The 13698-nt window shown below is 32.9% G+C and overlaps 1 protein-coding gene across 1 annotated transcript; it reads left to right on the forward strand.

Moving 5' to 3' along the window:
* Window positions 1–808: 808 nt before the first annotated feature.
* Window positions 809–13120, forward strand: LOC124368283 (max-binding protein MNT-like). The gene is made up of 2 exons (XM_046825557.1): window positions 809–973; window positions 12023–13120. The coding sequence occupies exons 1-2, from the start codon at window positions 809–811 to the stop codon at window positions 13118–13120; spliced, it is 1263 nt and encodes a 420-aa protein (XP_046681513.1).
* Window positions 13121–13698: the final 578 nt, after the last annotated feature.

Below are 13698 nucleotides of genomic sequence, written 5' to 3' on the forward strand. Positions count from 1 at the left end.
TCGAAGGAAGCGGGGTTCTAAGTTTGAAACTTGTAACACTAAAAATAGACCCCGTGTGATTGGATGGATTTTAACCAAAGGTTTTCGGGAGGATATCCCACCACTACTTTTGTAGTAAAAAAGCGCAGTCCAAAAGCCAAAAATATTTTCGTCTCAACTATTACAAATACTTTAGGGTTGAATGAATTTCAATACAAATTAGCTTGAGTTTCGTATATAATAACAATTTTTGGAAATTGGGGTTTTAGTACCCTGTGAGAAAGATGGACAGAGCGTAAAGATAAAAATATAAATTTATGAACGGTTAATCAATGCGAATGTAGATGAATTAAAATCAAGATTGGTATGAACGTTCTATGAAATAACACTGAAAATACAATAGGCTTTCTTAAAACTGTAATCTAACATCCAGAGACTGTGGGATTTTCTTAAGGCTAAAAGCATTCTGTGACAAAGCGGTTTTACAGGTATAGAGTTAAAAGATACCACAAGCTTTCAGACATCGGAACCGGCATCTAGATTTCAAGAACACCTAGAGATAAAAGGTGGGGGCTAGAGGTCGAGAGGTGATAGAGGTCGGAATGCAATCGGAGGGGGAGACCGAGGGGGCTGCTAAAGGCCGGTAAGTTCTATAGAACCTGGTAGAGACCAGGAACTAGTTCTATATGATCTAGTAGAGACCAGGGACTAGTTCTATACGATCTGGTAGAGACCAGTAATTAGAAGCCGAGAGCTGTCAGAGCCCGGTTTTTACCAAATGACGGGATCTATCAGAAACCAGAAATCACTATAGACCAGAAGCTGCCAGATGTTGGAAACTACCGAAAAGCAGCGAGAAGCTCGTAGGTTCTGCATGCTGATAGCTCATACAGGCCGATTAATCTCGGGGTCCGGACCCTTCCAAATACAGATAGCTACTAGAGATCAGGAACTGTCAGAATCCGGAGTTCTCAGAGAATCCCCCAAGAGGCTTGTAGGTGCCAGAGTCCTGAAGCTTAGTCTCTTACTATTTACATTTATTTTATACATTTTATATATACATATATTTTATAAATATTATATATACATATATTTTATACATATTATATATACATATATTTTATACATTTACATTTATTTTACATTCTTATATTTACATTTTTAAACTGTCATGAACCAGCTAGTCAAGTGATTTTACAGTTTCGTGTACCATTTATATGAAATAGGTGTAGGGGAAGTCTGCTTAAATGTTGAGGCTGGTAAATGCCAAAGTCCTTTTTAGTAAAAGTATTCAACAAGACAGATAAAACACAACAAAGACATCTGTCTTTTTTATCTAAAAAGGACATAAGGGCTCATTAAAACTTATATTTCAACGATACAACAGCTACCCGTGATATTTCTTTACCAGTGTTGAAGTCGTGTTTTTCTAATGTGTCGTGTAAATATAGACCAACATGTATCACAGCGAAGTTTCAACCTAAAAACTACAACTTTATTCAGTCGTAAGAATAGTCATAGCAGGACCTTAATTCGACAACTTTTTCTTTCACCTACGGCCACATTGCATTTTAAAGTCTCACAAATATTATCTAACTTATAAGAGTATCATTTACATCAATATTAGGACAGAAAATAGGGTAGTCGTAAATTTAACATTAACTGTTCTGATTTGTGGCTATGTATCTACAGTGTTTTAAATTTAACCTAAAATAAAATGTCGAGACCCCAACTATACCTACTAGTTAAACTATAACTCGCTTTTATGTAAATAACGCCACATTACCCCTCAGTCAAACGTTACTGTAGCCATTAATTAGGTAAACGCTCCCCGTCCGTTGCCACCTGCCGTGCAACGACAAATTGCTTGTTTGATTAATGGTAACTCACTTTGTAAGTGGTCCAAAATGATACGGGTCCAAAAGAAATAAAGGATAGGGACTATTTGGTCCTTTTCAAAAGGAGAATCAAGTGTCATAGTCGTCCATACCGTCCTATATCCTTACTAATATTACTACGTGAACGTTCTACTACTATAAATTATCGTACTTTTTTAAATGTGCTCCATAAATAAAGACATTGGTCTCAATATTATTTAGTAGTTAGTTTTTACTAGGTCTATGTTAATGAGGATGGTACATAAAAGTTCAGTTTCCATGTATAAAACAGAAATAAAACAGAATCCAACAATATACAACGTAGGATAATGCCGCACCACGTGGGGAATAAGAGGTATTGTTGACGTTGCATTTTAATTATCAGAAAATCCGACTAAAAGTTTTGTTAGACCTCAAACAGACAGTAGAGAACATCTGCTTCATATTCAGAGTGATATAATTCAATGATGATACCACTCATATCCCACACATACACCTTCATCGAAATTTAAGGAAACTCTAGAAATAAATTATTTTTGAGGTATATTGAATATAGAAAATACAGTTTTACAGTTGAACAGATCTAGAGACAAATGTTTGTGACACAAAATACTTAGAGGCATTACTAACGTTCTGCTAAATCAAGCAGAGAAACATGCACGGATTTCAAAATCTCTTTTGTGTATATGTAAACAAACTTGTACAATTTAGAACAATGAAGGACCTGACATAATGTAACAGAATTCTTATCAAACAAACTGTCAAATATTACACGTCAAAAAGTATCATATAATATTAATCTAGTCTGGTTAGAAATTTTTCATTCTATGATTGTCATTATGGTTACCTATAAGGCAAATAAAAAAATTTTTACTAGCAGTAAGCAAAGCTTCATGAAGTGAATTTACCATCAAATAATTTGACGTTACTTGTATAGAACTAGAACTTCATGAAAATGTTAAAGCCAAATTGTAAATTAGTTTATTCTCGAGTTGTGTTGTGCACAGATGGAGACCAGCGTATAGAATAATAATTAATTCAGCCATTTGGGGAATAATCTTTGTTAACACTGAACCAATAAATTATGAAACATTTTTGGATAGCTAAACCTATTCCATAATTATATATCTTGATCGATTTTTTACATAATAAATTGCTAAGACAAAAGATAGGGCAGAGAATGTGGTATATCACCATTCAAGTTTCATGTATAAAACAACCAAATAAATGATGAAACTATGAATAAACATGCCAACTAATGAAACTGTCAAAAACGATGTTGACTTCTGGTAGTACTATTTAAAGCCTGGTTAATCATACAATCACCAATGGCAATAAAGCATTGATCCATAATTTTTATAATCACATTAAATTCAGATGCACGAGTGAGGTAAATTAAGAAAAAAGTAATTTATTGCCTGTGAATATCACAAATTTTCGTGTCTTATCTCAAGTAATTTAAGTTTCTAACTAGGTTATTAATCTACTAATATTTTTAATTAGTTGGAAAAGTAAGAATAAAATAATGTACTTCCTTTTTTGTTTAACTAGATCTAAATTCGTCGATTATATCGCATAATAGTTAATTTTTATCACTATGACTCCCTGTTAATCCACTAACATATATAATTAAACACAATAACAGGCAACAAGTAAAAATATACATATACATATATATATATATATATATATATATATATATATATATATATATATATAAAACATCAATTTTCAAACAATCAATTTGAAATTGAGAACTGATTTTATTATATTACTTACCATTTCCCGCTTATAGTAATTAGTAATGTGGTTGGGTGGGGGGCGGGACGGTTGCATCTGCCATAGTCTTCTCCCATGTAACCAAAGAAATCTTTGATATGTTCTTTTTAAATTATTAAAAACATAATCAATTTAATATTTTGTTTTTGAATATTTATATATTGATTTTTACAGAAATTTTAATTATTTTTATCGAAATTCTATTTATTGTTTGTTGTAATTAAGCTACAATAAAATATAGCTAAATAAAATTGAGTAACAATGCGGTACATTACAAGAGACTCATTCTCAAAACACAAGTTTTTACTTAGTTTCGGAATTAAGTTTTATTTTATAAAGTTTTACAGCAACCTAACCAGTTATTGTAGTATATTTTATTTCACCTAGGGAAATGCATGTAAATTAGATGAAAATGTTTTTTATGAAGAGATAAATACTTTTTGACTCGACTTGAATTTAATTCTAAAATAATTATACTTATTTGCAAAAAAATACAAAAAAAACTTATAAAAATATTAAAAATATTATTCTACCGCAAAGCTAACATCAGGTTACATGGCCTTCTCAAAACCAACATTATTAGTTGTATTATGTGTAATTTGATAACTTTTTCGCACAGTTAACAGCTTACGGCATATTACTTGTAGCAGGATTAATTAATTGTTCTATCGGTAACCAACTCAGTTTTTACTAGAACATTATAATAAGTTTTTGATCACCTTAAAACTAGTGTAATAAAATATAAAAATTACAATCACCTTAAAACTAGTGTAATAAAATATAAAAAGTCCAAATGTTTTATACCTAATAATATTAACATGTAACTTGTTTATTTCAATAAAACATGGAACCGTAATAATAAGTAGTGTGCTGAATTTTAAAATTCAACTCAGTATTTTATCGCATGACTGATCAATCACAGTTAAAACAACAGAAACATCACTAATCAATTACATGACACTGAATAACACTGATGGGTTGATATAGTTAGAGGTTGTATTGTTTTCAATCCAATATTGAACGTTTCATTCCAATTATTTCCCTATAGATTTGTCTATTGTTCTTGCTTCTACCTACTCTGTCCTGTGATAAAGCTTCATGTCACTTATTATTAGATTGAGTTGTATGTACTTAAGTAATAATGAAGAGCTTAATTGGTAATAGCTTTATTATGTCTTTACGTATTAAACTAAAAACTATATGCACTCTACGTTGAGTAAAAGAAGAATTTTTTTGTCTAATGCAAGTAATTTATTGAGTAAGTACATAACAATTTTGTATGTATACAGAGTTCTTGGGATTCTTCCTTCCATGAGTTGTTCTGTGAAAACATTTGTAGGAAACACTTTATTAGGTTTATTACCTTAAATGTCCTTAATACCATAGCGTTTGAGATTGTTTACTTCTTACAAAATATTAAATTGACTAAGCGTTACCACAGCCTGTTATTTCAGGGGTTGGACATATATAATGTTAGATTTTCTATCAGTATGATTGTACATGTTATATATGGAACTAAATAAACAAGAAATTTGAAATTTCGTATGACATTTCACTTCCATAAAATGAACATCAAACTGTGGTCTATGTCACTCCTTCGATTTAGCTGAGCGTTAGAACACGTTTTTACATTACTCCTATTAGTAAACAGTATGACAATGAGAAATTTCTAGCATAATTATATTTGTAAACAAACTTAGTATACTCATGAGGGATGAGTCAATTTTTCAACTTGATCAGCCACACAAGTGGTAGGTTTCGCTACATTTTTGGCAATAAAATACATACATAAACTTAGCGAAAGGTAGTACAAGAATGAAAATTAAGTTTACAAACTTCTTGGCAAAGGTCAAGATTAACAAGGTTAATTGGTTTTAACAGTATTGGAATACAATATTTTATTGTAAATTGGAGTACCAACGTTTACCTATATGACGTGGACATTTTCATAGAACGTCAAAATATATTCTTCATACAGCCATTTAAAGTTGTGTTATGACTGACAACTACGGTTATATCCGCAACATATGTACATCCTCAATTATTCTAATGTTTCTTTTACAATGCCTAACAATAGTTTTAATTTATATCATGTATATGCGAAATTCTCAGTAATGAAGCATAAGTACTGTTTATCAATGTTATTGACAAAATTTACCCTCCGTATTTTAGGGATATTTTGTATATGTTATTCAAATAATCTGAATTAAGCCTAAGTAACATTTATTTCTGTAGTTTTAAAGGAAAGATACATTATTTTAAGTTATTTGTTCATTAGATTAGACAAAATTTAAATGTGGTAGTAAACATTTTAAGATGATGCGTGTACTAAAAATAATTACATTTTTTATTATTGATTTACTTTTGTGCTGGCCATTTTATTTAGTGTGGTTTTGAAAATAATGTGTTAAAACTACAGGATAATAAACAAACAAGGAAGCAAGGTTCTTTACACGGTGATGATGAGATACAAGACAAAGGATCTTGTCCCAAACCCATCACGTCAAACCAATAACCTACATTGCAAGACAAGAACGCATTAATAATGCCAACTAGAATACTAATATTTATTCTACAGTATCAATAAACATACACAAACAATAACGGTAACTCACACATTACAAGTACAAACATAGGAATGTGATAAGAAAATCAAACAGTATGAGAGTTCGGTCTCTTATCTTGCTCTTTTGCATTGCTCCAAGCGATTGGCTTTTCTTTATAATCAAGTATTTTACTACTTTATAGCTAATGATAAAGGAACCGTTGCACACTTTCTATACTATTGCTGTTTTGTAAACTATACAATACTAACTAAAAAAACTAAAAACGGAAAACTAAAACATTAGTGCCGAAAATAATTCAATCGAATCAGAAGTGATCATAATATACTCGTAAAAGTTTAAGAATCAGAAAGCATGCTGCTAAAACTAAGAAATTAAAATTAAATGCAGCTAAATAAACACGTGGCTTATTACTTAGGTTGTTTCTACGTTTTGTTACACATATTTCTCTTACACATAAGAATCTTTGTGATTCATCCCTTTTACATTTCTTTAAGAATTCTAGATTCATTCAGAAAGAATTTATTTGGGAACGTTTATTCTGTTTTATTATTACTATTTATTATATTAGTTGCCAATACACTAATAAAACTTATTTTCAAAGAACTAAAAAAAGTATAACGAAGGCATTATCGAATTAACGGCTGGACTCGAATTTTACTTTATGTCATGCTGTGAATTTTAAAGAAAAAATAACCTTGTTAAAGAAAAACTCTTCGAAATAGAAATACGTCCAGCCACATTGGTCCTTTTATTGTATTGCTCATCATCAATAATGTACCATAAAGTTGAATTAATAAGAAAACATATTTTGAGAATTAAAGAAATTTCTGAAGGTTAACACTATGATTTGAGTAGATATAGTCTGAATTTTTCAGTTATTTAGTCCATAGAAATCGTAGTCAATTTAACTATTGCTCCAAAATCAAAATAGTTCTTCTTTAGACTAAGTTATTCCTATAGATTATTCTTCAAGTTTTAAATCTCAACCTTTCTAAATTATCGAAAAGAATGACGAACAACGATACGGCTTTAAGAAAGCATTATCTGGTCACTAATAATTTTGTTATGTTGCATATTTTTTTATTTTTAAAATGGAACAAAGACTGTACACTTTCAATTTTCATTTTTCTAAGAAGGATAATTAAATTAGGACTAACTTTATCCGTTTCCGTTAACACCCAAGCAAGAGTAGGTATTTAAAAAGTATCTCTTCTATTGATAAATTCTGTAATTGGCTATTGATTGGCAATTATTGTGACTGTCAATTTACTATTTTACTGTATTTAATAGCCGTGTTGTAACGTACGAAAACACCGATTAACAGTGAAGAGGTGATAACTAACTTTCAGGATGGATGTTCAAACTTTCATTGTCTTCCAAAATTCAGTCTAGAATTCGATATATTTTTTAAATTACTTCATAGAGGATGTTTGGCACGAGCCTACTGAGATGTTACTAGATGTATGAGCACACAATTGAAGCAGCCACATCTTTGATATTTAATGGTGTGGCTCTGTGGAAGGCAAGTATTACGTCATTTTACAATTAACTGTTCGGAACACTAAAATACCCTTGAGTGAAGACGTTTGGATCAATGAGCATTTGGATCTTAAAAATACTTTCGCTAATGAAGTGGCGCCCTTGATGAATCTCTAGCTCCATTCCCTCAATGAGCTTAGTTAAAACTTTGTAACTGAATGTGGGTACGTTGTAACAATGGAAATGTGTAGATATAAAGAAAAATACTTATTATTTGACAATTAAATCACATTGAGGAAGATTATTATTAAAAAAATCATAATTAAATTAAAATTGAAATGTAAGTAAGAACTAGACAAAAATCCTGTTGAATAAGAATTTCCTAAGATATAAAAACATTTTTTAATTTACAATTTAATAAAATATGTTATGTAAATTAGAACATCTACTACCGGAAGGTAACACAATTACTGAGGCAGAATCACCGTTGGATATTGATTATAAAATTATGGAATTTTAGGCATAAAACGTCTTTCCATAGTTTTCTTTACAAATCCATTTTCCAGAACACCTCATTCAATGTAATAACAATAGTTTTAAATTATATACTATTGAATATTATATTTTTTAAATATTTTTTATGACACAATCCCATACATTAGCAAAAATTATTGAAATGGATTAAATTGAATGGGGTATTGAAAATGTAATACTTTAGGAGCATTAATAAAGTATAATGCACTTAGTATTAGCGAAAAAAATACATTGACAAAGAAAATATAATAGTAATGAAAGAAGCTTGGTATATGTGGAATTTTTCCTGAGGAAATACTTTGTTTGGCACAATAAGCCATTGTGAGTGGTACGCCTCAATGGACGTCTCCAAATTGAATGCATTGTGAGGGCTATTCTTATCTTAATGATTTTAAGAACCGGACCAATAAAAGATTTCCGTAATTCTAAGAAAAAATTTTGTTCAGTAGTGGATAATATTATGAAAATATTATATAGAATTTCACCACTAAAGGAATATAGCAATACTACTTTTTTGGCAAACTGTAAAGTTTTAACTGCAGTTAATAAGCATATTGTTAGGCAATTTCTAACATAGAAACTAACACAGCTGACTTTACAAGTTGTTTTGGTTTTTTAAGCCTTAATATTTCTTAAAAATATATTTCATTTTTACAATGATGATTTGGATAGATAACAGGAACACTACTATTCACAAACCAGTACACAATATCTTGTTCAAATACGAAAAACGAATAAAATCATTTTCAAATAAAAGTTCAAAACACATGATGGCAGCACACGGACGTGTGCACTGAACGGCAGGAGCACTAATATAGCTAGCAATGATACGACAAGACGTATATATAAGGATTTCTCATAACTTACTTACTATCATTGAATTTATCTTTAGTCGGAATTCTAATTAAAATCTAACTCAGTGTTTGATTCATTTATTAAGGTCTGACACACATTTATTAAGCAGTTACTTACGATTCCTAACTTATTTATGTTACAAACTTATGATAACACACGTAAATAACTGAACGATTAGAAATTTCCAGAAATCATATCATCTTCACGATATCTTTATGAATAGGCCCAGATTAGTACCACTAGGTTTTGTCATTGTTTTTTAGCTTCTGTACAAAAGGTTTTAAACATTCTTCAGTTTCATAATTTAACGTACATGATTTATAACACAATGACTTATAAATTTATACTTCACTATTGTTTCAGATGCGGCTTTTGACGTTGATCTTGTTTACGCGACTATCTTCCTTCTTTTTGTAAGAACAAATATTGTGTCATGGCAATTATCAAATAAAATATCTATTACCAAAAACAGATTTTCTATACCCTTCCTTACAATTTTTGATTAAGATTATCACTACTCCAATGTGTATCATATCTCTGGAATACTGCAGATACTGAATATAAAATACAGTTCGCTATCACTTCCTGATCTGATAAAAGATGTGATGTGTGCGTTGGGGTGGCATTTAAAAAAAATGGCGTGTATTATCTTCATACTTGGAATGATGTGAGTTAAAGAAGAAATACATAGTATACGATGTGATTCACATGTATTTATCTACAGGAATACTAGTTTTTAAATGTTTTATTATATATATTTCCAGAAATACATCTAGATTTTAACATATTTTTGGATACTATTATATGTATATGCGTAAGCAAATAAAAATTATTGTTGTAGAACGTGCTCCGTTTTGAGCATTAAACACTTCATAAATTGTAATGTAGAATATCAAACAAAATATTGTCATTTCAAGCAAATATTTCTAGTTCTTATTCTTCATTAACTCGTAAAGTTTCAAGATGGATTCTCTTTAAAGTTATAGGCGTGTACTATGATTGATCAGTTATATATAAATACATAAAAAATATGTTTAGTTTTACATCGATACGATGGCCATATGTGAAATCTACCATTTCTTCCAAATAACCAAATGATGTAGTCAAATAAACGTTGTCCCGCAAACCCATTATTATTTTATAATATTATTCTTACTCTGCTAACATTATATTATTGCGACTGATTACCTACCTATACGGTGGATTTTAAAAAGTAATCTCATAATCTAGTAATCCTGTGTAACTATAAAGTTTACAGTAAAGTAGAAATTTATGGAATGGAAAATACAGTTTAATTTAGTTCCTCTTTATTTGATGGGATTAACAATATATAATAAGTATATCTTATCCAAGCTAAAAGATTTCAAATCTCCGGTGACAGAAGGTTCACATTAGTATGATGAGACCCAAAGCTCCGAAGGCTATATATTCAGTACAGGAACGGGTTTCTCAGGTTGAGAGTCTGTTCACGTCTTCTATGCTATGACCAGTCTGCATAATGTATGTATAGCATGTGAGCTCTTATAGTACCTGTTTTTAGATCTATCAAAATATTATCGGGTTAAAATATATTCAGTAGATATGTTATAAAGCATACCCAATTAACTAGTGAATTTATTTTCTATCTACATTATCATTTGAGAAACATAAAAATAAAACAAACTCAAGTCAAGGGCCTCGCCTGCGTTGGGTGCACTAGTGAATACAACACATATATCAAAACTTGCCCCTTTGTACAGAAAGCAGAAGTTTGATATAAGAGTACACAGCTTTCATAAGAGCAAAACATGATATCAAGTTAGTTGACTACTTTGTAATTACAAATGCCTAGCCAAGCTATTATTAGTTTTCAACCGATAAACTATCTCTTTTTCCTAATACTCAATTGATAATTTTCAACGGTTCTAATGTCAATTCTAGATAGAATTAAATTGTTTACATAGACGATAACATTTCTTACCTATGAGATGTTCTAAGATCTTCATAAATTTCTTTCACTGTAAGACTTCAGGGCATAAAAGAATTGTTCTTTCAACTTACAATCCAATTATTCTTAAATGGAAATGGATACTTGAATATTTTCATATAGCAATCACTTGTAATCAGTAGTTTGTATTCACCCATTTAAAAAGGTCTTCGTATGCCAATGACGTACACGTTATTCAATAGGAAATCATGTGCAAAGCTAGTTAATGCATAAATATGGCGAATATGCTCCATTCAGTGAACAAAATGAAAGACTTATTCTAAATATTAATTGATAGTAAATAAAAGGATTAGTTCAATATATTTCAACAGTAAATTAATTAAACAATTATTCCATTTTAAATCAAACACGGCTATTATTTTGTAAAATACTATTACTAACGTTCATACATCATAAAGGATACAGTACGAATACTAGTAGTAGTGAATACTATCAATATAGTTTGAGAAAAAAATATTGGCATGCCTGAATAAGGTTAAATGTAACAGTTAAACACTGGTGTAAAATCAATGAGTGAAAGGTTTTTGGCATAACATAATCCACGATGATGTTTGCTTGGTAATTAGTAATGAAGGAAAAAATAAAACGCCTACAGACCGAACTAAAATCCATATTAGACCATGCTATCGAGTCAGACCAGCGCCTTAACAGCGTCTATACACATCCGAAATTTTTGCATCCGCAATTTCCCAGTCATCAAAACCCGTAAAAACCAATGACGGTGCGGTACAGTTCGACCCAATCCCTCTAACCACCCAAGAAACTCAAATCCTTCCTGTTTCAATCCCAGTTCCTGACCGTAGCAATGAAATTATAGACAGTTTAAAAACCACAGTAGAAGTATTGGAGGCTGAAATTGAATGTTTGCAACTGCAACATACACAGTGCGTCTGCAAGAATCGAAATGAAACCTGGAAACTCGTAAAAACACAAAAAAAACAAACAATCCATTTTCTATCCTTAAGCACCCCTCGAAACAGTGTAAACCAAGTAATTCACAGCCTCCTAACCCACCTAAACTTCCGAACCCCACACCATTTTCACCATCAAAGCCTACCAAAATTCCAATTAAATGTAAAAATAACAACCGAAAACCAAAACTTTTTCCACTACCTGTATCTAACCCCATACCTTTCAAGTCGGTTGTGATCGAGGGAGATAGCCACGTCTGCCACATCGCTGGAATGACATCCCAGCTCCTCTCTCAACGCGTTTCTGTGACAGGGGTCTGCAAGCCTGGGGCGAGGCTGCTTCAGATCACCTCATCCCAACCTCAGCCGGTGACGAGAGGGATTCGATGCAGCGTCCTGATCGCCGGAACCAATGACCTTGCGGCCGGGGAGCAGCGGAATATATACGACAACCTGGAGAAGAGGATCACGTCCGTAGCTTCTCATAACAGGCTGATTGTCGCCACGCTGCCCCATCGCCACAACTTGCCCTCTACGCACGATATTAACCAGCACACCGCCCTCGTGAATGCTTACATAGAAGAACTGGCTGCTAGGCACCACATCTCTGTCCTAGCTATGAACAGACTGCAGCGGAAGCACTTCACGAGGCACGGGATGCATCTCCACACTAGAGAGAAGTGGCAGCTGGCCAGACTCATCGTGGAGGCTCTTGGCGGGTTGAGCGCCTCGACTGCTGCGGCCAAGAAGGCTGAGGTTGCTCCTGACACCCGCACTGCCGTCCCACCACTGCTGCCGCCGCCGCCGCCGCCACCACCGTCACTGCCGCTGTCACTGCCACCGCCGACGCCACCACCGTCACTGCCGCCGCCGCCACCACCGTCGCTGCCGCCGCCACCGTCACTGTCGCCGTCACTACCGCCGCCTCCGCCACCGTCTCTGTCGCCGTCACTGCCACCGCCGCCGCCACCATCACCGTCACTGCCACCGCGAACCGACTCTATACAGTTGACTCCAGAGCCCCCGATGCCGACTATATCTTGTGACGACGCCACGAAGGAAGATCGAAGAAACGGCCCTGTTGTCCATTCTGCAGCTTCAAATTTACAAGAGCAAAGAATTGAGACTGCTTTTTTAGGGACCCCTCTTTAAATCAGTGGACAAAATTGGCAAACAATTACCATCAAAAACGAACAAACTCAAAAATTTACAAACAAATTGAACTGAAACTGCTTCATCAAAATGCTCAATTTGCAACCAACTTCTTGTAGTCACTAAAAACGGTTTCAACAGTGATAACATCGCACTGTGCCAAATTCCAAATTATAAATTGGCTTCCGCGTACTGTAGACCCTACTCCAAAGGAGGAGGGGTTGCTATTTTTATAAAACAAAATTTCATGTTTGCCCCTTTCCGACCCAAGAATCACTCGAAAAAGATTTTGAAGCAGTCAGAATCAAAATTCAAACAGACAAATCCAAATTAGTAGTGATCGGAATATATAGGTCTCCCAGTGGAAACGAAGATATTTTTTTTTCAAAATTCGAACAATTACTGACAGACCTGACTGATAGGAATATGTCGTGATGGGGGATATCAACATTGACGCGTTGGACAACACACACCATTCCACAGTTCGATTAGTTGATTTACTTAGGTCATTCGACCTGGAGTTTTTAGTCAAAACTCCGACGAGAGTGACGGCTACAACCCAATCGGCTATCGACATC

Source organism: Homalodisca vitripennis, chromosome 8 (assembly GCF_021130785.1).
Source record: "Homalodisca vitripennis isolate AUS2020 chromosome 8, UT_GWSS_2.1, whole genome shotgun sequence".
NCBI classification, from domain to species: Eukaryota; Metazoa; Arthropoda; class Insecta; order Hemiptera; family Cicadellidae; genus Homalodisca; species Homalodisca vitripennis.